This window comes from Alligator sinensis, unplaced genomic scaffold, assembly GCF_000455745.1.
Source record: "Alligator sinensis unplaced genomic scaffold, ASM45574v1 scaffold499_1, whole genome shotgun sequence".
Lineage (NCBI taxonomy): Eukaryota > Metazoa > Chordata > Crocodylia > Alligatoridae > Alligator > Alligator sinensis.
The window spans coordinates 3,182,221-3,207,364 of record NW_005841864.1 but is presented as its reverse complement, the minus strand read 5'-3'; the positions used below and the strand labels follow the sequence as shown (position 1 = coordinate 3,207,364).

Sequence of the window (25,144 nt, the reverse complement as noted above, 5' to 3'; positions counted from 1 at the left end):
TGCTTGGCGCCCAGCCCTGCTGGCCCCTGGATCCCTCCTGCCACTGGACCCTAGATGGTGGAATGGGTGTGGAAGGAAATGTTTTCCCATAGACCGAGGCATTTTCCTAACATTGCTTAGGCTTCAGAAAATGACCCAACTTGTTCTTACTAATAATTTATGTTGAATTATACTCTATAGCCAACTTAATGATTCATGTGACAGTAAACATCTTGAAATGGGGTGAGGGGTTGATGGACAAAGCAGATGCTTCCCAGCTGTGGATAAATAACTGAGTAACAGCTAAGTAGCTGCAGCCAGGGCATCTAGCACCAGTAGTCAGGTCCATGCCACAGTTAATATCCTTATTTCAGTATTATTTCTTGAAGAGATTCCTTCCTTGACCTCTTCTGAAGGGACTATAAAGTATATTTTGCACCTCTAATACCTCAGACCCTCTAGTTATTTGTCATGTTGTTAATTTCCATATCCCAAACTTCCTCAGGCTTGATGATTTGGACCAGAAAGTCTGGTCTTCTTCCCACCATGTGAGGTAGGGATTCCTACTTAGTTGACTCTCCAAATGGTTTATTCCAGTTCTTGTTGGGGTTTCTGGATCTGTTTCCTAAGTAACTTACAGCCATGGTGCTGAGGAGTGTTTTTGAGGCAGTTGCCAGCTTCTTTGGCAGCCCCCTTACCCCATCCAGGCTTCAGCCTTTTATCCCAGATGTTGTTAGTTACTTTGCTATATATGGAAGTATATGATCTGTACATTAACCCTTTGGTGGCTATTCCGGAAGAGTTTTTAAATACCCTGGCCACATCTACATGAGACACTGACTACGCTGTCATTGCTGTGTATTCTTTAGTATTAAGCTACTGCACAGTCTTTATACAAGTGTTTATACATGTACTGAAACTGTGCAGTAACCTGAGTTAGCACACAGTATCGGTAACTCGTCCAATGAATGTCTTTTTTGTGACACTGCTGTGCAGTAGCCTAATACTACTGTGGAGTAAAGTCATATCATGGTTGTTGCAACTTGATGCTACTGTAGTATTGGGCTACTGTGCAACCAGCATCTCATGTAGATGCAGGCTCTGTCACACATCTCTACCAGTATGGAAATAAACACTGTAGGATCTGAGCAACAGGACAGCTTGCTATAAAACACCAGTCTGCAGAAACAAATTTCTGAACTTGCAGGACCTAAGGTATTCTGCACAGTGCCCCAGAGCCAAGGCTTATTTTTTTAATATGACCATTGCAAGGTAAACACATTGCATGGTACACAAAAATCACACCTAACTGAAGTTGTTTTTGCCTTCCTCTGGTGTGCCAGATAATACTTCCCTAGATTGGAATGCCACGTAACCTGCCTGGTACAATGGCTAAGATATTATATATGAATATGGATATATACAGCAAGCTGTTAAACCTTTTTTCTGCACCTTCTTTCCTGTCCTCTAGCAATGGAAATTAGATGGAACAATCCCATGTACTGGTACAGGCTGGGGACTGACTGGCTAAGCAGCAGCTCTGCAGAAAAGGACCTGGGAGTTACAGTGGACAATAAGCTGAATATGAGCCAGCAGTGTGCCTTTGTTACAAAGAAGGTTAACAGCATACTGGGCTGCATTAGTAGGAACATTGCCAGCAGATCAAAGGAAGTGATTTTTCTGCTCTATTCTGTACTGGTGAGGCCACATCTGGAGTACTGTGTCCAGTTTTGGGGCTCCACTACAGAAAGGCCATGGACAAATTGGAGAGAGTCCAGCGAAGGGCAATGAAAATGGTTAGAGGGCTAGGGAACAGGAATTGTGAGGAGAGGCTGAGGGAACTGAGCTTATTTATTCTGGAGAAGACAAGACAGTGGGCATTTAATAGCAGCCTTCAACTACCTGAAGGGAGGTTCCAAAGAGGATGGAGCTGGACTGTTCTTAGTGGTGGCAGATGACAGAACAAGGAGCAATGGTCTCAAGTTGCTGCAAGGAAAGCTTACGTGGGATATTAGGAAAAACTTTCTCACTAGGGCAGTAGTAAAGAACTGGAACAGGCTCCTCAGAGAGGTTGTGGTAAAGGCATTTATCGTGTTGGGGATGTGGGTAGCATGAGTATTCTCAGAGCAAATTGGGTGGTTTCTAAGCAACTGACTATAGATTAGTTTTCTTGGTGTGTCTGTGGTGGCTTCTGGTTTTGTACTTCAAAAGAAGGGTACTTGTCAATACCTGGGAATCTTTGAGATATGTTGTCCACCCACACATCTGAACCCTGATCTCCTTTTTCTCTTTCTTGGAATTTGCTTCTGAAATGCTAATTTTAAGAGACAAATGATGAGTGTGGGATGTGCTTCACCTTATATCCCCTTGATGTTGGCGAGCAGGCTCAAGTGGAGGGGTGGGGAAGACTCAATTTTGGTTTGCGACTATCAGGTTTTCAGAAAGATACTGCTGAAGCCACTTAACTTAGCTTTTGTTCAAGTTACTTTTCTCTCCTGGAAGAGGTGAAGATTTCTGTGGGTGATATTGGATCAACTGTTTAGTTGGGAAGGATATAGATGAACCACAAGTCTGGTCCAGGATGGAAATTCTTATTTTATTAGGTTGTTTCACAAGCACTCAGCAGTAACTATCAATTTTAGATGATGGGGATGGAGGAAGAAACAAGGTTTCTATGAGACCAGCTGCATGTTTCCTGGCAACAACCATGTCTCCATGTCGGCAACTTATTAACATAATTCAAATGACATAATTTTAACAATATATAGGAAAACAAAATAAAAATACACATAGTAGGAAAACATCTTTTGTCCTCAATTTTTTGTTGCCTTTTCATTGGGATGTAAACCATAATGAAAAGCTATATGGCTACTTGCTTCTAACCTATTTAAGAATATTGTAATACATGATTTCAAAGGCTTTATACATTACTAAAATCCTGTCTTTACACCATTCAGCATTGAAAATTTTGTTGTCAAATATGCTCCTCTTAAATATTCATTTTAAATAAAAATATAAGCATTCTCCAAGTTTCTCATTTCTTCTCCATTCAAGATTGACCTTTTTCTTCATTGTCTTCCTGCAGTAGCCACTAGGCTGTCTACCTCACCTAGGTTTTTCCAGGAACAGCATTAAGAACTGTAAACATACCATATATCTTGGCAAACTTTGCTTGATTTCATTGTCCATTATTCATCAACTCTCACCTTTCCTATTCAGTACTAATACATTCTACATGTTTTTCATTCTACTCAGCCCCCTCTACATGTGTAGGTAAAGGTGCAATTGGATCTAATGCATAATACGCACATACCACATGTGCCACACATCCTGGGCTTCCCCTGTCCCGGCAAGAAGCAGGCTTCCATGACTGGGAGCCCCATTTACTTAGGGGGTTGCCAGCCATGGGGGCCATGCACAGCCAGGACCGAGAGTTTCTGCTCCTGACAGGGGCTTCCAGTCCCAGCTGCACGTCACAGGCAGCTGGGACTAGGACCCCCCAGTGAGTGAAGGTACTCTTTCTTGGTCCCAGCTGCACATGAGGTGCAGCCAGGAATGAGAGCCATGTCAGTTGTGAGACTCTCAGTCCTGGCTGCATGTGCGGTGCAACCAGAACTGAGAGCCCCATGTGGGCTTGGGATTTCATACACCCCCGAGTCTTGGGGATCATAGAAACTGCAAACCGAAGGGCTTAGGGGTTTCATTCTGGATATAGTATGCCCCTGAGGCTGGGAACCCTGACAGCCCTATTACCCATGCAAATTAACGCGCTATAGCAAACGGTTATCAAGTGAATACATATTTTCGAGGTTTAACTTTAATAGCTAGTTGAAACTTTTTATCATGTGATAGCTACTTTGTACATGCAGCTGGTCTTAAGGTAAATGTGCAATTAACTTGTTAAAAACCTGTAACATGTAGAGGAGGCCTTTATTGCAGAATTTGTTTGAATGTGTGTCTGTTCTGTTTGGTCTATAACATGCAGCCACAGGACTGACTTTTTTAGTGAAAACTATTGTTTCATCACTGATTCTCTAATGCAGCCAGTTTTGAATCAGATCCACAAAATAGTAAATAATACAAAAATTTTCCAGAAACTTTAAATATCTGTCAAATGGCTTTTATTTTTAATTTCATATTTTCTTTATATTACTCACTCAAAACTGTGTGATGGTGCAGTAAATGGAGAGAGTTGCATTAAGTGGATTATAACTATGATAATTAAAGAGGAAAGATATTTGGCTTCCTTTTTTTAAATCCATCTGCCTTTTGCATTTTTTAAGATCATCCAGCAAAACTACTTCTGATTTAACTCTTACATTTTGGCAAGCTTAATAAAGGACAAATCAAAGCTAAATCAGGGGTATTTACAACAACCACAAATTTAATCCAAAGTGGGTACTTAAATGATCATATAGTTCTAAATGATGTTCCTTCCAGATGGTGAATTAATGTAATTTTAGCAGGAAGTGAAGTTGCAAAATATGCAGTATTTAAAACATGCAGTGATTTGTTTCTGTATCCACCAAGGCACAGATGTTGCTTATCATTTTAGTGCCAGTTGTCTTTATCTTTCCAATTATTGCAAAGTGAGTAATAGAGTTTGTAAAGGGTTAGAGAAGGGGTTGGGAAAAGAATTCAGGACAATAAATTCTAATTCAGATCTGGATGACCTCTAGTTTTTATGTCTCCATCTCATTCAACATATGTAACACTGAAGATGGTAGCTTGATTGTTAAATGGAACATTTCACTGTGATAATATTGCATTTATATCTATTCCTTGCATGATCTGCCAGTCAGTTTCTAGGTGGTTTAAGGGTTGGTTTTGGCCTATAACGTCACACACAACTTGGGAAATGTGTTTTTTGACCCCTGGCATACTTTTGTAGTTGTGATAGGAGGTAGTGCTTTTAGTTTCAAAATTTAGTCCCCACTTGCTGCAAATGACTGGAATCTGTTCGCTTCATGGATACAGTAGAAGTTTATCCATTCCTTGTGCTTTAGGGAAATGGGGAAAACAGCAAATGTCTAATGGTAATGACATATTACCATTATTTAAACTCTCACCTTGTCATTTCTGGTGATGTGGGAAGTGACATTGCTGGATTTGTAATGTAAGGCTCCAGGCACATGTTGTAGTTATCATGTAATTAATATGTTAAACTCATCATAAATATTAACAGTGCTACACATTCAGCTGATTTACGATGCCATGAAGTAGCAAATCAGCCATAAAGTTATTCCAAAAATGTGGAATATCTTTGTGGGTTGTTTGTGTGGCACCATAAATACATAGATGCTAGGGTCCACAGGGACCTCAACAGATCATCAAGTCCGACCCCCTGCTTGGGTAGGCAAGAATGCTGGGGTCAGATTACACCAACTAGATGACTATCCAGCCTTCTCTTAAAGACCCCCAAGGTAGGGGAGAGCAGTACCTCCCTTGGAAGCTCATTCCAAATTTTCATACATTTCATAGACATTCGGGTTGGAAGGGACCCCAGAGGATGATTGAGTCAAGCCCCCTGCCCAGGGGCAGGAAGTTGGCAGGGATCATAGGATCCCAACAAGATAAACATCCAAAAGTGTCTTGAAGGCGTTCAAAGTGGGTGCTTGAACCACCTCCGGCAGCAGTCTATTCCAAACCTTGGGGGCTCGACCAGTAAAGAAGTTCTTCCTTACGTCCAGCCTGAAATGGTCGCAGAGGAGTTTGTGACCATTCGATCTTGTCATCCCTTGGGGCGCTCTGGTGAAGAGATGTTCCCCCAGATCCTGGTGTACACCCCTAATAAACTTATAGGTGGCCATCGGATCACCCCTGAGCCTGTGCTTTTCCATTCTGAAGTCCCATGGCTCTCAGACTCTCATAAGGTCTGTTTTCCTGACCTCTGATCATGCACGTGGCTCTCCTCTGCACTCTCTCAAGCTTCTCCACATCCTTTGTGAATTGTGGAACCCAAAACTGGACGCAGTACTCCAGCTGCGGCCTCACCAAGGCCGAGTACAACGGGAGAACGACGTCCCGGGATTTGCTTGAGAAACATCTATGGATGCAAACCAGTGTTTTGCTTGCTTTACTAGCTGCAGCATCACATTGAAGGCTCATGTTCATCTTGTGGTCAATCATGACCCCCAAGTCCCTTTCATCTGTAGTGCTAACCAGCATAGCACTGCCGAACCTATAGACATGCTGTAGGTTTTTCCTCCCAAGGTGGAGAACCTTGCATTTTTTGGTGTTGAACACCATCAGGTTCTCAGCCGCCCATTTCATGAGCCTGTCAAGATCTGCTTGTATCACCCTCCTGTCCTCAGGTGTGGATTCTTTACTCCAGAGTTTGGTGTTGTCAGTGAACTTGGCCATTCCACTTCTGACACCAATGTCTGCATCATTGATGAAGATGTTAAAAAGTAAAGGCCCTAGGACAAAGCCTTGAGGAACCCCACTGGTCACAGGGCACCATGATGATTGACTTCCATCAACCACCACCCTCTGGGTCCTGCTATGGAGCCAATTCCCCAGCCAGCAGATCGTGGTGAGGTCTAGGCTGCAGTTAGACAATTTTGCCAAGAGGTGATCGTGGGATACCAGATCGAAGGCTTTTTTAAAGTTAAGATACATGACATCAATCTCTTCCCCCTTGTCCAGGTGTTAGGTCACCTGGTCATAAAAGCAAATAAGATTGGTCAAGTAAGACCTACCCACAACAAACCCGTGCTGGGTATCCCTCAGGATATTGCTGTCAGGTAGCCTGTATAGGATGGCCTCTTTGATAATCTTTTCCAAGACCTTCCCCAGGTAGAGGTCAGGCTGATGGGTCTATAGTTTGCTGGATCCACTTTCCTCCCTTTTTTGAAGATAGGCACCACATTGGCCCTCTTCCAATCATAGGGCACTTCACCAGAGCACCAGGAGTTCTCAGTGATCCATGCCAGGGGCTGAGCTATGATGCCTGCCAGCTCTTTGAGTACCCTTGGGTGTAAATGGTCAGGGCCGGCTGACTTTGGGCACCCTCACAGTGAAGAATTTTTTCCTGATGTCTAGCTTAAATCTGCTCTTTGTCAGTTTTGTGACCATTGTTCCTTGTTACTCCAAGAGGCATCCTGGTGAGCAGAGTATCTCCTATACCTTGCTGTGCCCTCCTAATGAATTTGTAGGTGTCCACAAGATCACCTCTTAACCTTCTCTTGTGGAGGCTGAAGAGGTGCAGGTCCCTTAGTTTCTCCTCATAGGGCATGGCCTGTAAACCCTTAACCATATGAGTGGCCCTCCTCTGGATCCTCTCAAAGCTATCTACATCCTGCTTACAGTATGGTGCCCAAAACTGGATGCAGTACTCCAACTGCGGTCTGACTAATGCTGCACAGAGGGGAAGTATCACCTCCTTGGTTCTATTTATCATGCATCTGCTGATGCATGATAAAGTGCAGTTAGCTTTGCTGATGATTTCATCACACTGAAGACTCATGTTCATCTTGGAGTCCACTATGACTCCAAGATCCCTTTCTGCTTCTGTGCTGCTGAGGGGGTCATTTCCTGGCCAGTAGGTGTGCTGGATATTTTTACATCCTAGGTGCAACGCTCTGCATTTGTCTTTGTTGTACTGCATCCTGTTGTGTTCTGCCCACTTTTCCAGCCTGCCCAGGTCTGCCTGCAGTTGTTCCCTACCCTCCGGAGTGTGCACTTCACCTCACGATTTAGTATCATCCACAAACTTGGACAGACTACACTTCACACCCACATCCAAGTCACTAATGAAGACATTGAAGAGTACAGGTCTAAGGACCAAGCCCTGCAGGACCCCGCTATCCACATCCTTCTACTACCACTCTCTGGGTGCGACCCCAAAGCCAATTGGCCACCCACTGGACCATGTAAATATCTAAGTCACAGCCTCTTAATTTATTTATGAGAATGGGATGAGATACCATATTGAAGGCCTTGCTAAAATCCAGGAAAATTAGATCTACCTCTACTCCTGTGTCTATGTAAGGTGTAGCAACCCCATACTGATGCTGATGAAAGCTGATTGTCAGCATTGGCATGGGGAATGGGGGGTTGGAATTGGGACTGGGAAAACCCTAGTCCCCATGGTGAAAAATAGCTGCCAGGAGAATGAGTTGCAAGGTTCCCTGATGACAGGGAGCTGAGAGGCTCTGGGTGCTGGAAATGTGGCAGCTCCTGAACCTGGAAACCAATCCTGCCTTGCCCTTGTGGCCCTGTAAGCAGGTATGCACTTCCATCCCGCTGCCGTGCTGGAATTCCACTGACCTCCGTCTCATCCTCCCACTCACCCACCACATCTTGATGGTAAACTTATATTCAGGAGGATGGACGACTCCTGGAGTGAGGGTCAGTCTGGCAGGGTCACTGGTCTTCTGCAGGGCTCCACCTTCCTATACCCTGTCCCTTTCCTCTCAGGCTGATGGTAGCTATTCCCTAATTATTTTGGGGAATGCCTAGTAACGTCACTTCTCAGGTTTCCCCAAGTTCTTTAATTCTCAGCTTCTCGGTCTCTTCTTTCTCTGGCCAAATTTCTCCTTGGCTCAGATAGTTGGGTTATCCTTTGATCTACTTAATTAACTCTTTCCTGTCTCTTCCTGTTGAGCCCCAGCTCAAGTCTGGGATCGTGCCCGGTATGCAAAGGCCAATAAAGATACCAGGGGTGAAAGTATAAAGAAGATTTATTGCTAGCAATAAAAGGTGCAAGCGGAATAATTTCACATAACAAGCACACAGATCACTATATCTAAGCATCTTTTATACAGGAGTTTTTGAACCTTCATAAGCATCCTTGTTTGCTAATTGGTTATAAAGGAGTGACGCAAGGAGTTCTTCACTTAGCATGTCTCTATACCTGTGTTTTAGCCATGTATCTCATTTACATACATGTGTGTTTCATTAGCATACTTTTTCCCCACCTAGGGGCGTGATTTTTAGTATTTTAATGAGCCCTTTAACCCAGTACTTAGCTTCTTGCTTTTGTTTTCAAGCCCCCTTTATCTAGGACTGTCTCCTCCTTATCATCGCAGATGGGCATTCGTCTCATAACATTCTCTTCTGCTTCGTCTCTGGGTAGTGCTTTCTAGGTCACTCCTTATATTCCCAGCCTTGCCTTGGGCCTTACTGACTTAATCTCTTTGAATATCCCCAGGTGCAGTATATAGAGCCCTGCCTAACCATAAATCAAACCCTCAGGGAATCCTTCTTCCCAGCTGTTTTTCATTTATACAGGGAAAGTAAAGGTGAGCTTTTTGTCCGTGGTGTGGCAGGGGACCTTTGTCACCTGCTCAGGCCCTTAAAGGGGCAGGTTGTGAGGCAGCCACAGGTGACTGCAGAGCCAATCAGGCAGTCACATGACAGCCAGCTGGCCACCTGATTGGAGCTGGGCTGTGGAGCCTCAGCATAAGAGCAGGCCCTGAGAGGCAAAGCCAGGGAGTTGCTGCAGGGATGCTTCCAAGTTAACACTGCCCAGCTAGAGCTCCTCTGCTCCCAGGAACACCTGGAGGTCTGGGTAGGAACTATGGGTATGGAGGAGGTTCCTAGGGACCCAGTAGGGTCCCAAGCCCCAAGGAAAAGTCAATGGGCCTAAGGAAGTGCTAGGAAGGGGCTTATAAGTTATGGGCCTACGCAGAGGCTTGGCAAGCCCCTGATTAGAACTGGCAGGGGCTGAAGCTGGGGGCTTAGGTGAGCCCAGTTGAGTGAAGGGCTTCCTCATATAAGACCTCTGAGGCAACAGGACAGACCAGCTAAGGATGGCTTTATGGTGGGGCCCAGAGTGGACCCTGGCTGTCTAAGGAGGTCAGCTGCTGCTTCCCTGATGCCAGAAAACCCCAACTGGTCAAAGCAAGGAGGCCAGGGCTGAAAGGCAATTAAGCCTACCATGAGGGGTAGGCCAGGGCTGTGAAGAGCCATCTCGATCCCTGAATGACCTAGAGATGGGGCCAGAGCCTAAAGAGGCTGAATGTCCTTTCAGTGGAGGGGTGCATCACTACCAAAGGGATGACAGGCTCAGCTGGACAGGAGGCTGGGTTGAAGGAGGCTGAAATTTAGCCTGTAGATGGGAGGCATCCATTAAAGGGTCAGAGAGAGATGGGCCAGAGGAGGAGTGAAGTTATGAGATGGAGGCTGCAATAGAGTGCCGGAGTGAGTAGCCCAGAGAGAACATCTAAGAGCCTATAGGGACAAAGAAAGACCAGGGCAGGTAGGCCTGCATTGGTCCTGGGGAATGACCTAAAACTAAGATGCCCAGTTCTCTCCCCAGGCCAGTCAGTGCAGGCAATGTGGGGCACATGTTCTCATACCCCCAGGGCCTGTCTGTTTCCCAGATTTTCCCTGGACCCTGTTCCCTGGCGCACTGGGGATGTGCCACTTGCCCAGACCCATCGCACTAAGTTTCCTGTGAGAGCTGCCAGCTCTGCAGAAGTGTAGCAGGGACTTGGGCCCAGCCCCTGCTACAGGCCCCCACAGGACAAAACACTTAAAAATGGCAAGTTACTGGGATCTGGGCTGAGCCTATGATTTTTAGACATCCCAGATTATCCAGGATGAGGGAGAAGCTCCCCGATCTCAAGGTCCCAGTGCTTCAGGGCTTCTAAAAGCCATGTGTGCAGCTGGACTGTCTTGGGTAGGGCTGACAATCAGCTGATTGTCAGACTCTCACCCCAATAGCCTGGGTTCTTGAACCCACCTAGGGCTCTTGGGGCCAGTCCAAAAATCCAGCTCATTGTCAGACCTGGTCCTGACAGTCCTGTGTCCAGTTTTAGATCCAGGGCTGTTGATGCTGGGGCTGACAAACAGCTGATTGTCAGACATGTCCCAGACACCCACGGTCTTGAATGCAGCCAGGGCTGTTGGGTTTGGGTCTTGCACTGGGTGCAGGACTGTCAGGGCCAGTCTGACAAGCAGCTGATTTTTCAGATGCAGCCCTAAGAGCCCTGGCTCTGAAACCTCTGTGGGCTTGGGGCAGCCCTGGTTCTGAGACAGAGCCACCTCCTACTTGATTGGCAGTGGCGTGATTGGGACTGGAGGAATTTTATGCCCAATCCCAAACATTGTGCCTCCTGCTATGAGTGTCTGGGCATGAGGTTTGGGATTGAGCATAACATTTCTTTGATTCCAAATGCACCATCATTTTAATTTCTATCATGGGGCTAATAATGGTGGACCACATTCTCTTCTTCTTGAGCTTTCTTTGGCTGGAGGAAGGGTGGGGAGCAAGAGCCACTCTGAGCTGTGGCTGCTGAATATGGTGTTTTACAGACAATGGTGTTTTACAGAAAGTACACCAAATGGGTATTTCCAATCTCTGTACATTCAGGCTACTCCCACTGCCCAACCCTCCCCGTTCCTACATATTTTCTATACCAGAAGATGCGGGGTAGGGGGGAGAGAGAGCTTAGAAATGGAGTCACTTTGCTTTATTTCTGCTAAGCACCCAAGACAGGAATGTAGGGGGAGGTTTCCACACTTCTTGCACTACATGAAATGTACAGGACAGTGAAGAATTTAATGTATTTCAAACTAATAAATGCTAATAAATTGATATTGATTTTGTTTATATGTGCTGATTCATAGCAGCAGAACATTTTGCCCAAGACCTTTCATGGAATAATTCTTGTATACATCACATGCATATTTTTCTTTGCACAGGGTTTAAAAGGTGATCCTGGTAATCCTGGTATGGCTGGCCCTAAAGGAGAAAAGGTACTTGTTTGTGCATGGAGATGCATGTCTGTATAAACTAATTAATATATTAAACGATTTAGTTTATATAGATGCCTACTTCATATGCAAAGTTCCATTAAAAGAATGTTCAAATTTTTCATGTTAAGCACTAAAAAGTTGAGAAATGCAGTATAAGTTTATTTATGCAATCCTATTATGTTGTGATGTAGTCTTTAATTTCATACATTGCATGCAAATTTTCCCACAGCCCCCTACCTTGAAGTGCAAGATGAATGTGTTGTAACTATGAGTTGGTATTTTGTTTTATCCCCATTTTGCTTTTGTTTGTTTTGTATACCCTCATTGTATTATATGTGATCCCAGGTCTACAATCCTTATGTACACTATTCCAATCTAGTTCTCAGTAAACAAATATTTAAATTAATGTATTTTGTTCTGAAGATAATTTAGTATACAAGGTGGTTTTCTTTTCAGGAGTGTAACCATCACTTATTTTTCTTCCATAGCTAAATTCCATTGAAAAGCACATATGCTCTTACCATGTTTTCCTACTTTAAATATGATCTCTCTGCATGTTTTAACATGCTAAGTATAAATACAAATTATTTTAATAAAAATATCAACAGGATGTGTAGATTAAAAAGAAAATTAAAATTGGGTGTCATGGTTATTAATATTAGATCTTCTCAAAGTCCCCCTTCCCATTTTTGTGTGTCATCCCTTGTCAAATTTATGACCTAAAGCTCAAAGCCTTATGTAGAGGCTCAGGCCCTGGGGATCTAAAATGGCAAGACACTTTCACACGTGGGTGATTTTATATATGTGAGCAGTCCCATTCAGTTAAATAGAAAAGCTTGTGTATTCAAAGTTAACTTTATACAAAAGTATTTTCAGGATTAGTTCCTTAAATTGTAATTCTTTGCACTGGGGGCCTGTCATTTTGTTTTTTTCTAAAACTCTATGTATAGCTGTGGCATGCATAACAAATAAATAACAACATTTCATGGTTGTGTCTGTGAACTGAGAGCATGTAGCTAACAGCTATTTCACCTTTATTTATATGCTGTCTGATGTCCACTAACTGTCCTACAATTTGTGTAACTATAAACAGACTTCTGATTTTTTTTTCCCCTTTGATTTTACTAGGGAGATTCAGGGCTACCAGGACAGGCTGCTGTAAATGTAAGTGTTCTAGAAAACAAAAAAAGGGGGGGGGGTGCGTGCACACACACACACACACACATATATATATATAAGGAAAGCACTCAAGCAATGGTTTCTCTTATTTGCTACCCAGATAACCTTACTGTTAAAGAAAAAAAGCCAAGTCTTTCTCTCCAGAATGCCTGTGCATTCTCTAAATGTTATGTTCATCAGTAAACAATTAATATAAGATGGGGTGTTCTCTTCTGTCTAGTGGCAATATCAGTAGATGGAAAGGTATAAACATCCACAACAAAAAAGCAGTATTTAAAATGTCTTGCAAGACTTTCCTGAAGACTCTGATAAGAACATTTTTCTTTATTTTATTTGTATCACAGTATGGTACTAGTGAGAGACTTAAACCGCTGCTTTTCAGTAAAAAGTTATATTACAAGTGATTTTTTTTTTTCCTTTAGAGATTGTGAATATTTTATTACTTAGTGCATTTATGAGTCATGTGTCTGATAAAGTTTTTTGTGATATGGTGCTATCTATCCATTTTCAGGATATTGAAACTTGACATACAGGACCTGATTTTCACAAACCTGAAAGCTGGCTTTTACGCCCACAATTACAGCTATTATTACTTTTTACGTTTCCTCATGCAAAGTGAGAATTTGCATATGTAGTCATATAATTGTAACACAAAGTAGATATGTAATTACATGTGCATAGAATGCATGAAAATCTTGAGCTTTGTCTTTCTGAAAATTACAATCAGTAAGCCTCAGCTACTTCATATAGATGAGATCATCACAAACGCTCAATTTGCAGCTCATTCCATATAAAAAGAGAGGTAGCTGTGGGCAGGTTATTCTATCTGAGGATTTCCTTGTTATGGAGCTTGTTTTCTCACTCCATCTGCCAAAGCCTAATCTTGTTAATCTTCCAGGCATGCTGGACAGCCTATATTTTTCTTTCCTTCGTCTAAGGTTGTTAAGGAGAGAATGGGTTGAGGTAGTTGTATTTTATGGGCAGTCCTTCATAGTTGATGTGGGAAAGCACAGAAGGAGACAAGCTCTATAAATGCTTGTGCCTTGGCTAGTCAGCACTTTAAATGTCAGAACCAGGACCTTGAAATGAATCCAGTATTTTACAAGAAGCCAGCATGCAATGTGGAACATGGGAACACAAACATTTTCTGGACAGACATCTTCATCCAGTTCATTATCTTTTCTGCCACAATAGCCAGTAGCAGATATTTGAAGCCCCTGGGAAGTATTATATTTGTTGTGTATTGTATGCAGGTATTACACTACACATTGTAACATGCCCCACACTAAAATTTTCACATTATATTTCTGTCCTACAAAGTTGCTGCTCAGTGAACAATTTCTTTGTGGCTTATCCACCATTTTTATCCAGGGATAAATTGGTTTAACATCTAGCACGTTACAGTATGTTACATGATACTCACATATACAGTGTGATAAATGTAACATCTGCCAGGAACTTTAGAGGCAAGTTTAAGAAACCATATAGGGGGAAATCGTAGAATAATCATCACCCAAAGAGAAAGTTTCCTCTTAAACTTTGTTAGTTAGGATTAACACTTAACAATTTAGTGTTGCAACACATCACTTACCAGTGAAACTTCGTTTAAATTCAGTCTACTTGTTAATGTCATATAAGTATCATGCATGTCATATCCATATAAATGTCTAGTCATTTTTTAAGACAAGCCATCATTAATATATAACTTTAAGAAAGTTTGTTTGGCCTGTGTCTTCAGTCCTAGATATAGTACTTTCTATTATTCTAGCCTGGACATGGCAGAAGCTTGAATTCATGTACCTAAAATTTTGTTCCAAGAGGCAGAGTTGAAGCCTTCTTGGCTATTGAAGATGAAGGATTTTGAACAACTGGTGATATTTTTGATTGTAGGTAAAAGAGAACACTAGATTGTCCATTAGTAGTTAATCAAATGCATGGAAGGCCTTGACACAGGGGGAGTTAAAAGTTTTAACTAGTTTATCAAAATGTGTTTCTCTTTCTATTCATATCATCTATCTTTCCTGGATGTAGCTTGAGACCAGTATTTTTTTTTTTACAAGGTTATCATTTTCTTCATGTTCCAAGATTGCCAGTGCTACACATGACAAGGACAACTGCTCTGCTTCTCTTAGGGCACTCACTTAAGGACCCCAGAGAGCTCAGTTTTTTTTCTCCCATCTCCTTCAATATGGATCTAAGGAACGTAGGGTGATTATGAGACGAAGATGGCTGGCTATCAATATGCCAACACCATACAACTCACCATGACTATGTTAGAGATAATAGGCTTTGGGCTTGATGTAAAGAACAAGAACTTTTTCCTCAGCTCCATTAAGGTCCATTTATTTCAGTCTTGTATCCTTGAGTCTGGTCAGTAGTTAGAAAGCCATTTTTCACCCAACAGTCCTCAAGTTCTTAACGATTTGTTCTGAGATTTTCCCCATGTGAAGGACCCTGTTGCACAGTAGGACAAGAACCTGGTCCTCACATTGCTGATGATTCCCCCCCTTGGATAACATGATCCTTCCTACATCTTTATTTGAAAATAATCTTTCTTCTAGCAATTACTTCAGCAGGGAGGGGAGGTGTGATCCAACCCCTCATAGCAGATTGTCCTTATGATACCTTTTTATCTTATATGGTGCCCGTGAATACTCGCCCAGTATTCTTGCCCAAAGCTGTCCTGATTTTCATTTAGGTTAGGCATTCAATTTACTACTTTTGTTCCCAAAGCCCCACTCCTAATGAGATAAGTTTATTTTTAATGCCGCGCAAATGTAGCAAGGTCTTATCTTTTAATTAGTGTAACAGGAGGGAAGTCCTAGGGTTGCTGTGCTCTCCCCTAGTTGCCCTCTGTACCGTGCCAAGCTGCCTACAAGCACCCTCAAATCTTGCCCACCACGACTTTGATGTAGTATATTTTATAGGGAGGCTACCTTTCGTCCTCTTGGCCATGGTTCTCCTGCTGTCACTGGTCCAGTTTCTATAATGGGTGTTCCGTGCACCCCGGCCTTATGGGCTATGCGTGGCTCCAGCCACCCCTGTACCACGCCCCAAGCCTCACAGATGGAACGGACAATCTTCGGTCTCTGGTCTCGTACTATCTCTTGGGCTCTCCACAGCCCTGTCCCGCTCAGCGTCTCGCTGACACTCGGCTTCTCCACAACCCTGTCTCTCTGTGTCCCTCTGATGCTTGGCTTTTCCACAACCCTGTCTCACTCAGTGCCCCTCTGATGTTCGGCTTCTCCACAACCCTGTCTCATTCAGTACCCCTCTGACGCTCGGCTTCTCCACAACCCTGTCTCACTCAGTGCCCCTCTGACGCTCGGCTTCTCCACAACCCTGTCTCACTCAGTGCCTCTCTGACACTTGGCTTCTCCCAAGCCTTATCTCACTCTGCGCCTCCCCAGGTGCTCGGGCTCTCCGCAGCCCTGCCTCGCAACCGTGCCTCACTGGGCGTTCGGGCTCTCCGCAGCCCTGCCTCGCAACCATGCCTCACCAGGCGTTTGGGCTCTCTGCAGCCCTGCCTCACAACTGTGCCTCACCGGGCATTCGGGCTCTCCGCAGCCCTGCCTCATAACCACGCCTCCCTGGGTGTTTGGGTTCCACATAACCTTATCTCGTTTTGCCTTACTGGGCACTCGGGGTCGGCACACTCCTGCTGCTGCGCTCTTTTTGACATTCGGGGGTTGGCACACTCCCAATACTGCCCTTTCAAACTTACCTCAGTCATTGCCCCTTTCTCTGGTGCATCTCACATCGCTGCCCACTCTCTGGGGCTGGAGTCCCCACACTACCATGAGTCCCTTTTATGAGGCCTCCTCCAACCCCTAATAGCCTCACCCAAACCTCCGGTTACAAACCGCAAACACAAAGCATAAGCCTAAGCCCCTAGGCTATAACATAAATCTCAGCCCTCTGGCTCCAACATTCTTCTCGCCAACCCAGGGGTGCACCATCTCAAGCCGCTCAGGTATTCAGGCCTCTTCTCTATACTCGCTCCAGCAGCGCTCCTTCCCCCCTTGATGCCCAGCAGGGAACTGCCAGCCTGGTCCCAGCCCTGGGGTTTATATAGGAGCCAGGCCCTGCCCCTTTCGGTCAGCTGACCAGCCATGTATGGGACATGGGTCACTAGCTCCCTCTGGTTACCCTAGCAACTGGCACCTGAGTATTTATTCCGGCTGTACAAGTAGCAGACACACCTTAGTGCCCTGCTACAGTTAGGACTAACCATCTCCATCTCAAAAGTCCCCATCTCTCTGTCTCACTAGCTGAGAATCTAGGGTACGAACAGTATCAGCCCAATACTTGTCCAACAGCAACTCATGCTGTATGAGACTATATTATGAGACAACTAAGGGGGATCCAGCCTCTGTGATAAAGGTACATTCCACCAGAGTTCAGGCTACTTCTGTAGTAGCCCTATGTAATATTCTCATGCATGATATCTTTAGGGTAGCCGCCTGGTGCTCCATCCATACCTTTTCAGAACATTACTCCATTGTGAAAACCTGAAGACTTGATGCAGTTGGCAGGGTAATCCTACAATTGCTGCTCCCTTCAGAAGATGGTGAGATCCACATTCATTTTTGAAAGGCTTTGGAATCACCTACTGGTCCAAATGTGTATGTGGATAGTTAGTCAAAGTAGAAAATTATGTTAATTACAGTATCTGGAGTTCTTCAAGAGGTATTGTCCATATACACTTTTAAATTCCATCCTCTTCCTGTTCTTGGAGTAAAGACCAATATTGGACTCTGAGGCTGAAAGGAGTGCTTGATATGCCTGAATCAACTGCCCTGAAACATTTTTAAAGTGTAAGGAAGTGCTTACTGTCCTTTATCCCCTACTCTGAAGCACAAGGAGGGGCAAAAAAAGGTCTCCAGGTGAAGCGGAGGCTGGGAGAGACCACCACTGTTGAGACTATGTATGTGGATAATAAATCTATGAAAATTTGTGAGACTAGTAAAGAACTTCATTTTCTCTTGTATCATTATCCTATCCTGTCCCATCACTGTGCTATCTAACAGGCAAAAGAAGGAAAGTTAATTATATGCTTCATTGAAAATTCTCTCTCTAGTATTATCATGAATATAGGTGTTGTAGGGCTTGCTGCCACTGCCCTGAGCTCATTTTCCTACAGGCAGTGACAGGGTGGAGCTCAGCTTTGGATCACCTGGTCTGCCAGGAAGCTGGTTTTATGTTTCTTACCTGCCATGACTTTGATGATATTATATTGCTAGGAGGCAATGCCCAAGGTGATTCTACCAGGTCTCAATCCCTGTTTTCTTCTGTGGGGCTCCAACCCTCCCCTTTCCCCTACCCTAGCCTCTACAGATGGCACTCATAGTTCTCTGAAGCCAGATCTTAATGCTGCCTGTTGGTCTACTGTTCTGCCCTCAAGCACCAGGGTAACCATTGGCTTTAGTTAGGCATGCACCCTTCTAGGGGCTGGCCTTGGCCTGCACGCAAATATCCAAAAGAAAGCAAAACCTGACTGCTCTCAGTCTCTTTGTCAGACTCAGTCCATGTCCCCTTCACCTGGGGTCAGGCTCTCATATCCAAATCACAACAGAAAAAAAAATAGTTAATCCAGTCTCTGCTCTGCACAGGCCTGCCCCGGTTTACTCGTGAGCATTCACAGTCCCAATGGGATCTCTCCCACGTGCAGCGAGGCTCTAACCTGAAAACAGCAATTCTTCTGGCCTCTCTCCCAGATTCTCAGCTGTCACTCCACTCCAGGGATTATCAAAAGCCTTGTGTGGGCAGACCTCCACCTGCCTCCTTCTCTGGGTCACACCCACAGCATTTCTCCAGCAGGGTTCGCAACACTTGCCTGCTGGGATGCTCAGCCTCTCCTCTCTCTGTGGCTTGCAGGGAATCGATCCCCTGCTGCCCCTCTCTGGGGCCAGAAATACCTCTGAGCAGCTTCCCTCCTCCAATCCAGAGCGAGATGCTGCTCTGGAAGTGTGGTGATTGCTTCTCTTCCCTTCCAGTCTCCAGCTGCAGTCCCGCTGGCCATCCACACTGTAAATGTTGCTTTCTTTCACTTTCCCTGTCTATCGCTGCTGGCTGCTTTTCTTCTCCTGACTTCCCCTGCCCAGCACATAAGGTACCTCAGGGCTTTTGTTTACTCTTTCTTACTCCTTCACAAGTACTTATTCCCCATTTTAACCAGGAGACTGTGACTCAAGTGCCTCAGTTGATTTCAGTTACTGAAGCATCACAGGGGAAAGTTCCTTGAAGTAATCACGGTCACTTAACTATTCAGGAGTTCATAGATTAAAATCAGCAGCTTAATTTGCACCTGGAATGAATAGGAAAGTGGTGTAGATGACCTAACACAAGGAACACCACCTAAGTATCTTTTGTGAAGCACCTACCACATCTGTGATTATCATAATGCTGCAGTAATACTATGCTATTATTAATAATAATTCTACAGTAATGCAAGGGGGCTTTTACTTTCAGAAGGTGATGACTGTGTACCTGAATTGTCATACCCAATGTAATTAAGTTACACAAGGACTTTTTGGAGCAGTGCAAAATAGTTTTAATTCTGGGTTAGTCTCTGCCCAGTCAACACATTCAGGTCTGGTGTAGAAGGGTCTGTCTAACAGGTGGGTTACTCAACCAGGGGCATGTAATGGAGACTCCTTAAATCTATACACTATATGGTGACCATGATTTCTAACTCTCATATCAGAATGAGGTTCAAAACAGAAGCTACAGATCTCCAAATGAGAATGTCTCTCATGTGTCAAGGGAAAACTCCACTGCATATGCTGGCATTGTTTTAGTTGCTAAAGTTGCTCTCTTACCACATTCCCTGTAAATTGCTTCTAAAAAAGAGGAATTGATTCCAGTTGATAATTAGTACACTTCCCAGAATCAAGAACAGATTTCATGAATTACACTGCTTCTGTCAGAGGAGGGGTACTCAATGCCCTACAATCCTCCATTAATAATTCAGGTATGTTCCTGCTTAATTTTGTCAACCAGATGAAAAAAAGAATTCAGCTTGCATGTGATAGCAGGATAGCTTGAATTTCCCTAATCACCTACAAAACTTCATTGAGTGATACTGATCAAAATTCTTCTGAAATAGCTTTTGCTTCATAGAGGTTGAACATTCCATCTGAATCCAAGATGTTGTTTAAAAAATAAAATACAAAATATGTATAATGAAGACACTTTTTTGGGTAGGGACTAGGGGCATGCAAAGCTTGGGTCCATGATTTGATTTGAAGAAGATTCAGCCTGATTCAGAGGCCAAATCACCAAATCTGAATCAAATCAGGAGGGGAAAAAAAGCCCTCCGAATCAATTCGGAAGGCATGCTTTAAGGGGAACAGAAACTGAGAAGGGTGGCGGGGGAGACTGACATCTCTAGCTGGCCAGTGGCTGTAATCTTTCCTTGAGTCCCACTCCAATCCACAGTGCTCTGCAGGGGAAAAAACACAAAAAAAGCCTCTGTCTGCAGCCTTTCTGTCCCTTTTGTGAGCTGTTTCTGCCTGAGCAACAGCATCTGAAATGACTGGCTTGGCTTCCTACCTAGTCAGTCTCCTGCTAGTTTGTGTTCTTGGAAAGGATTGGATACAGTGTACTAACTAGAGTCCCTCTACTTATCCCTATCCAATCCATTTCTTTCAGTGTATATTTGTTCTTGTTTCCCCCCCTCACCCCCCACACACTTTTAAAAAAGAAAGCTTTGTTTTCCCTGGCAGTGTGATCCATCACTGTGCCGGAAAGCACATACACTACACATACTCACACGCATTCTTCATAGAAGAAGTAGTAAGGTAGATATTATTAAACACAACACAGAAGAAGAAGGCAGATGGAGATTATTAAACACACAACACAGAAGAAGTCAGACAGTCATACATCAGAGAAAAATAAGAAGAGATATTATTAGTTAGTTACACACCCACCGAGACACATTTTCTAGCACAGGAAAGATTTATATGAAACTTTCTGGAAAGGCAGGTGCCAGGTCTTCTGGCAAGGAAGTGAGAGGGGCTAGAGGGTGAGGGGAATGGGAGGCTCAGCCTCTCCTCTCTCTGTGGCTTGCAGGGAATCGATCCCCTGCTGCCCCTCTCTGGGGCCAGAAATACCTCTGAGCAGCTTCCCTCCTCCAATCCAGAGCGAGATGCTGCTCTGGAAGTGTGGTGATTGCTTCTCTTCCCTTCCAGTCTCCAGCTGCAGTCCCGCTGGCCATCCACACTGTAAATGTTGCTTTCTTTCACTTTCCCTGTCTATCGCTGCTGGCTGCTTTTCTTCTCCTGACTTCCCCTGCCCAGCACATAAGGTACCTCAGGGCTTTTGTTTACTCTTTCTTACTCCTTCACAAGTACTTATTCCCCATTTTAACCAGGAGACTGTGACTCAAGTGCCTCAGTTGATTTCAGTTACTGAAGCATCACAGGGGAAAGTTCCTTGAAGTAATCACGGTCACTTAACTATTCAGGAGTTCATAGATTAAAATCAGCAGCTTAATTTGCACCTGGAATGAATAGGAAAGTGGTGTAGATGACCTAACACAAGGAACACCACCTAAGTATCTTTTGTGAAGCACCTACCACATCTGTGATTATCATAATGCTGCAGTAATACTATGCTATTATTAATAATAATTCTACAGTAATGCAAGGGGGCTTTTACTTTCAGAAGGTGATGACTGTGTACCTGAATTGTCATACCCAATGTAATTAAGTTACACAAGGACTTTTTGGAGCAGTGCAAAATAGTTTTAATTCTGGGTTAGTCTCTGCCCAGTCAACACATTCAGGTCTGGTGTAGAAGGGTCTGTCTAACAGGTGGGTTACTCAACCAGGGGCATGTAATGGAGACTCCTTAAATCTATACACTATATGGTGACCATGATTTCTAACTCTCATATCAGAATGAGGTTCAAAACAGAAGCTACAGATCTCCAAATGAGAATGTCTCTCATGTGTCAAGGGAAAACTCCACTGCATATGCTGGCATTGTTTTAGTTGCTAAAGTTGCTCTCTTACCACATTCCCTGTAAATTGCTTCTAAAAAAGAGGAATTGATTCCAGTTGATAATTAGTACACTTCCCAGAATCAAGAACAGATTTCATGAATTACACTGCTTCTGTCAGAGGAGGGGTACTCAATGCCCTACAATCCTCCATTAATAATTCAGGTATGTTCCTGCTTAATTTTGTCAACCAGATGAAAAAAAGAATTCAGCTTGCATGTGATAGCAGGATAGCTTGAATTTCCCTAATCACCTACAAAACTTCATTGAGTGATACTGATCAAAATTCTTCTGAAATAGCTTTTGCTTCATAGAGGTTGAACATTCCATCTGAATCCAAGATGTTGTTTAAAAAATAAAATACAAAATATGTATAATGAAGACACTTTTTTGGGTAGGGACTAGGGGCATGCAAAGCTTGGGTCCATGATTTGATTTGAAGAAGATTCAGCCTGATTCAGAGGCCAAATCACCAAATCTGAATCAAATCAGGAGGGGAAAAAAAGCCCTCCGAATCAATTCGGAAGGCATGCTTTAAGGGGAACAGAAACTGAGAAGGGTGGCGGGGGAGACTGACATCTCTAGCTGGCCAGTGGCTGGAATCTTTTCTTTAGTTCCCCCCCCATACAGGACATAGAAACAGCATACAAGCCTCTGTCTGCAGCCTTTCTGTCCCTTTTGTGAGCTGTTTCTGCCTGAGCAACAGCATCTGAAATGACTGGCTTGGCTTCCTACCTAGTCAGTCTCCTGCTAGTTTGTGTTCTTGGAAAGGATTGGATACAGTGTACTAACTAGAGTCCCTCTACTTATCCCTATCCAATCCATTTCTTTCAGTGTATATTTGTTCTTGTTTCCCCCCCTCACCCCCCACACACTTTTAAAAAAGAAAGCTTTGTTTTCCCTGGCAGTGTGATCCATCACTGTGCCGGAAAGCACATACACTACACATACTCACACGCATTCTTCATAGAAGAAGTAGTAAGGTAGATATTATTAAACACAACACAGAAGAAGAAGGCAGATGGAGATTATTAAACACACAACACAGAAGAAGTCAGACAGTCATACATCAGAGAAAAATAAGAAGAGATATTATTAGTTAGTTACACACCCACCGAGACACATTTTCTAGCACAGGAAAGATTTATATGAAACTTTCTGGAAAGGCAGGTGCCAGGTCTTCTGGCAAGGAAGTGAGAGGGGCTAGAGGGTGAGGGGAAGAGCTAGAGTTGCAAGTCCCCCCCTCCCCCCCCAACATAGATGCATCCTCTTTCCTAGTAGCCATGAGTTTTGTGCTGCCAGTGGGAGCAAGGAGGTGGGAGCAGTACCTGTCCCTGCACTTGCACCACCTCAGGGAGATTGGGATCAGTGGCCCACTTAACAAAGCGGAGTGGGATACCACCTCCCAGATCTTGGTGGTCCTCAAGCCCTTCCTTGAGGCTACTGAGACTCTTAGCACTGGCAGTGCCCTCCTTAACCAGGTGATCCCTGTAGTGAGGGAACTTGAGAACCAAATGGAGAAGTTCCAGGGGATCAGTGTTCCTGGCTGGGGCAAGCCACTGTCACCAGCCATGGAGGTACTGGTGAGGCAGGTGAAGGAGGGCATCAGAAAACAGTTGGATCCATTGCGGTCCAGTATGTTCCATGTGCTGCGGGGCATGTGTGACCTGAGGGTGAAGGGGAGCATGTGCACTGGCAGCACCAAAACCCTCCATCACTGGACCAAGGTGCTGGTTAACAGAGTCAGGGAGGCAGAAGGGCAGAGGTGAGGGGACGTGGAAGAGAGGGATCCACTTTCCTGTGACAGCACTCCCAGCACCAACCAGATTCCTCCATGCCAGCTGCTGCCAGTGTGGGCCAAGGGCACGGCTTCAATGGTGGGGTCAGATGCGCCAGACTCCAGCCTTGGGCAGGTAGCACCAAGGCTTCAGTGGCTACCTATCTCGCTGAGGACATGGAGCCACTGGACTGTGACCCCTTGGTGTATTGGGCAACCTGCAGCCAGATGTGGCACGATCTGGCCACGGTTGCCTGGGAACACCTGCCCTGTCCACCGACTAGTGTTCTGAGCGAGAGGGTATTCAGGATTGCTGGGGATGTTGTGACACCCCAACGCACCTCCTTGGATCCTGGTTTGGTGGAGCAGCTGGTGTTCCTCAAGGTGAACGTCCCGCTGCTGGGGTCCTCCAAGGTCCACCTGCAGATGGAGTGAGTGCTATCCTCCTCAATCCATCCACACCTATTTCCATTTTATTTTTTTAAACTAGTTAATGCCCTGCTGTCTGAGCAGGAGGTGGCACTCACTGTAACACCAGCCAGCAGGGGAAAAACTTGTCCCTGTTGAGCTTCCATGCCAGGACAAATTTGGAAATACGGGCTGGGGCTATGGGGAAGGAGGAGGCCCCAGGTCCTGAGCATGACCACTAAAACTGCCCTCTGCCAGGGTCTGGAGGCCTGGGGGGACTGCTGGCAGCACGGCAGCCACAGGAAATGCCAGGATCAAGGATCCCGTGGTGAAAGGTGGGTAGGAGATGCCATAACCTCCACCCAGCCACCACACGCATGCACACAGTCTTGGCTGGGGAAAGCCCAGATCCATCACGTCTTTGACAAGCCTGAGACTTGCTGGTTGCAGCGGAGTTGTGAGGTTCCAGGTGAGCTCAGTTTAGCTGCCTGGGATGCCAGCTTTCGAGTTGAAAAAACCTTTGTCAGGCTGAAGAAACACCTGCAGTTGGTGTGTGCTATTCCTGGATGGAAGGAATAGTAAAGTATCCAGAGGCTAGTGTGCAATGCAGACAAGAAAGCCAGTCAGTGAAAGTGGAAATCGAGGCATCGGGTGAGAGAGAGAGGCTGCGGTAGAGGGGAAGGGGAATGTAGCAGCACAGGTCAAAGTGAAGAGGTACCTGGGGAGTCAGATGTCCAGCAGGTTGTAGTGTGTCATAAATCCAATGCCTATATTGAGTCCATGATTTTCTGTACCTAGGAGGCTGATGAAGTAAACCTGTTCACCACTGCCAGTTCCTCTGCTCAGGCTAATGCAAATAGCATGATGGAAAATAAGATAAAGGTATACTCTATATCTCACACACTTAATCTTAGTTAAAGACCGATAGTATGGACAGCTATTTTCATTGAGTCAGCTGCCATCTGAGATAATGCTACAGTATTCATGGCATCCATGTCATCTTAAATTAATCCAAAAGGACTGTCATACATGCTGACAGTGATTGTTCAGGGTCATTTAATTCTCATCATCTATAACACCTCAGTAAT

The 25,144-nt window shown here is 44.5% G+C and overlaps 1 protein-coding gene across 12 annotated transcripts in view; it reads left to right on the top strand.

Annotated features, from left to right (window-relative positions):
* Positions 1-25,144, top strand: part of COL19A1 (collagen type XIX alpha 1 chain) — a 402,210-nt gene that overhangs the window by 141,626 nt on the left and 235,440 nt on the right. For 10 of the 12 annotated variants that reach the window (XM_025191070.1, XM_025191095.1, XM_025191083.1 and 7 more), the window contains exons 14-16: positions 11,632-11,685; positions 12,814-12,849; positions 24,855-24,938. In XM_025191070.1, coding sequence (XP_025046855.1) covers positions 11,632-11,685; positions 12,814-12,849; positions 24,855-24,938 — 174 coding nt within the window. The remainder of the gene's footprint in view (positions 1-11,631; positions 11,686-12,813; positions 12,850-24,854; positions 24,939-25,144) is intronic. The other 2 variants (XM_025191112.1, XM_025191107.1) reach the window with 1 other exon arrangement.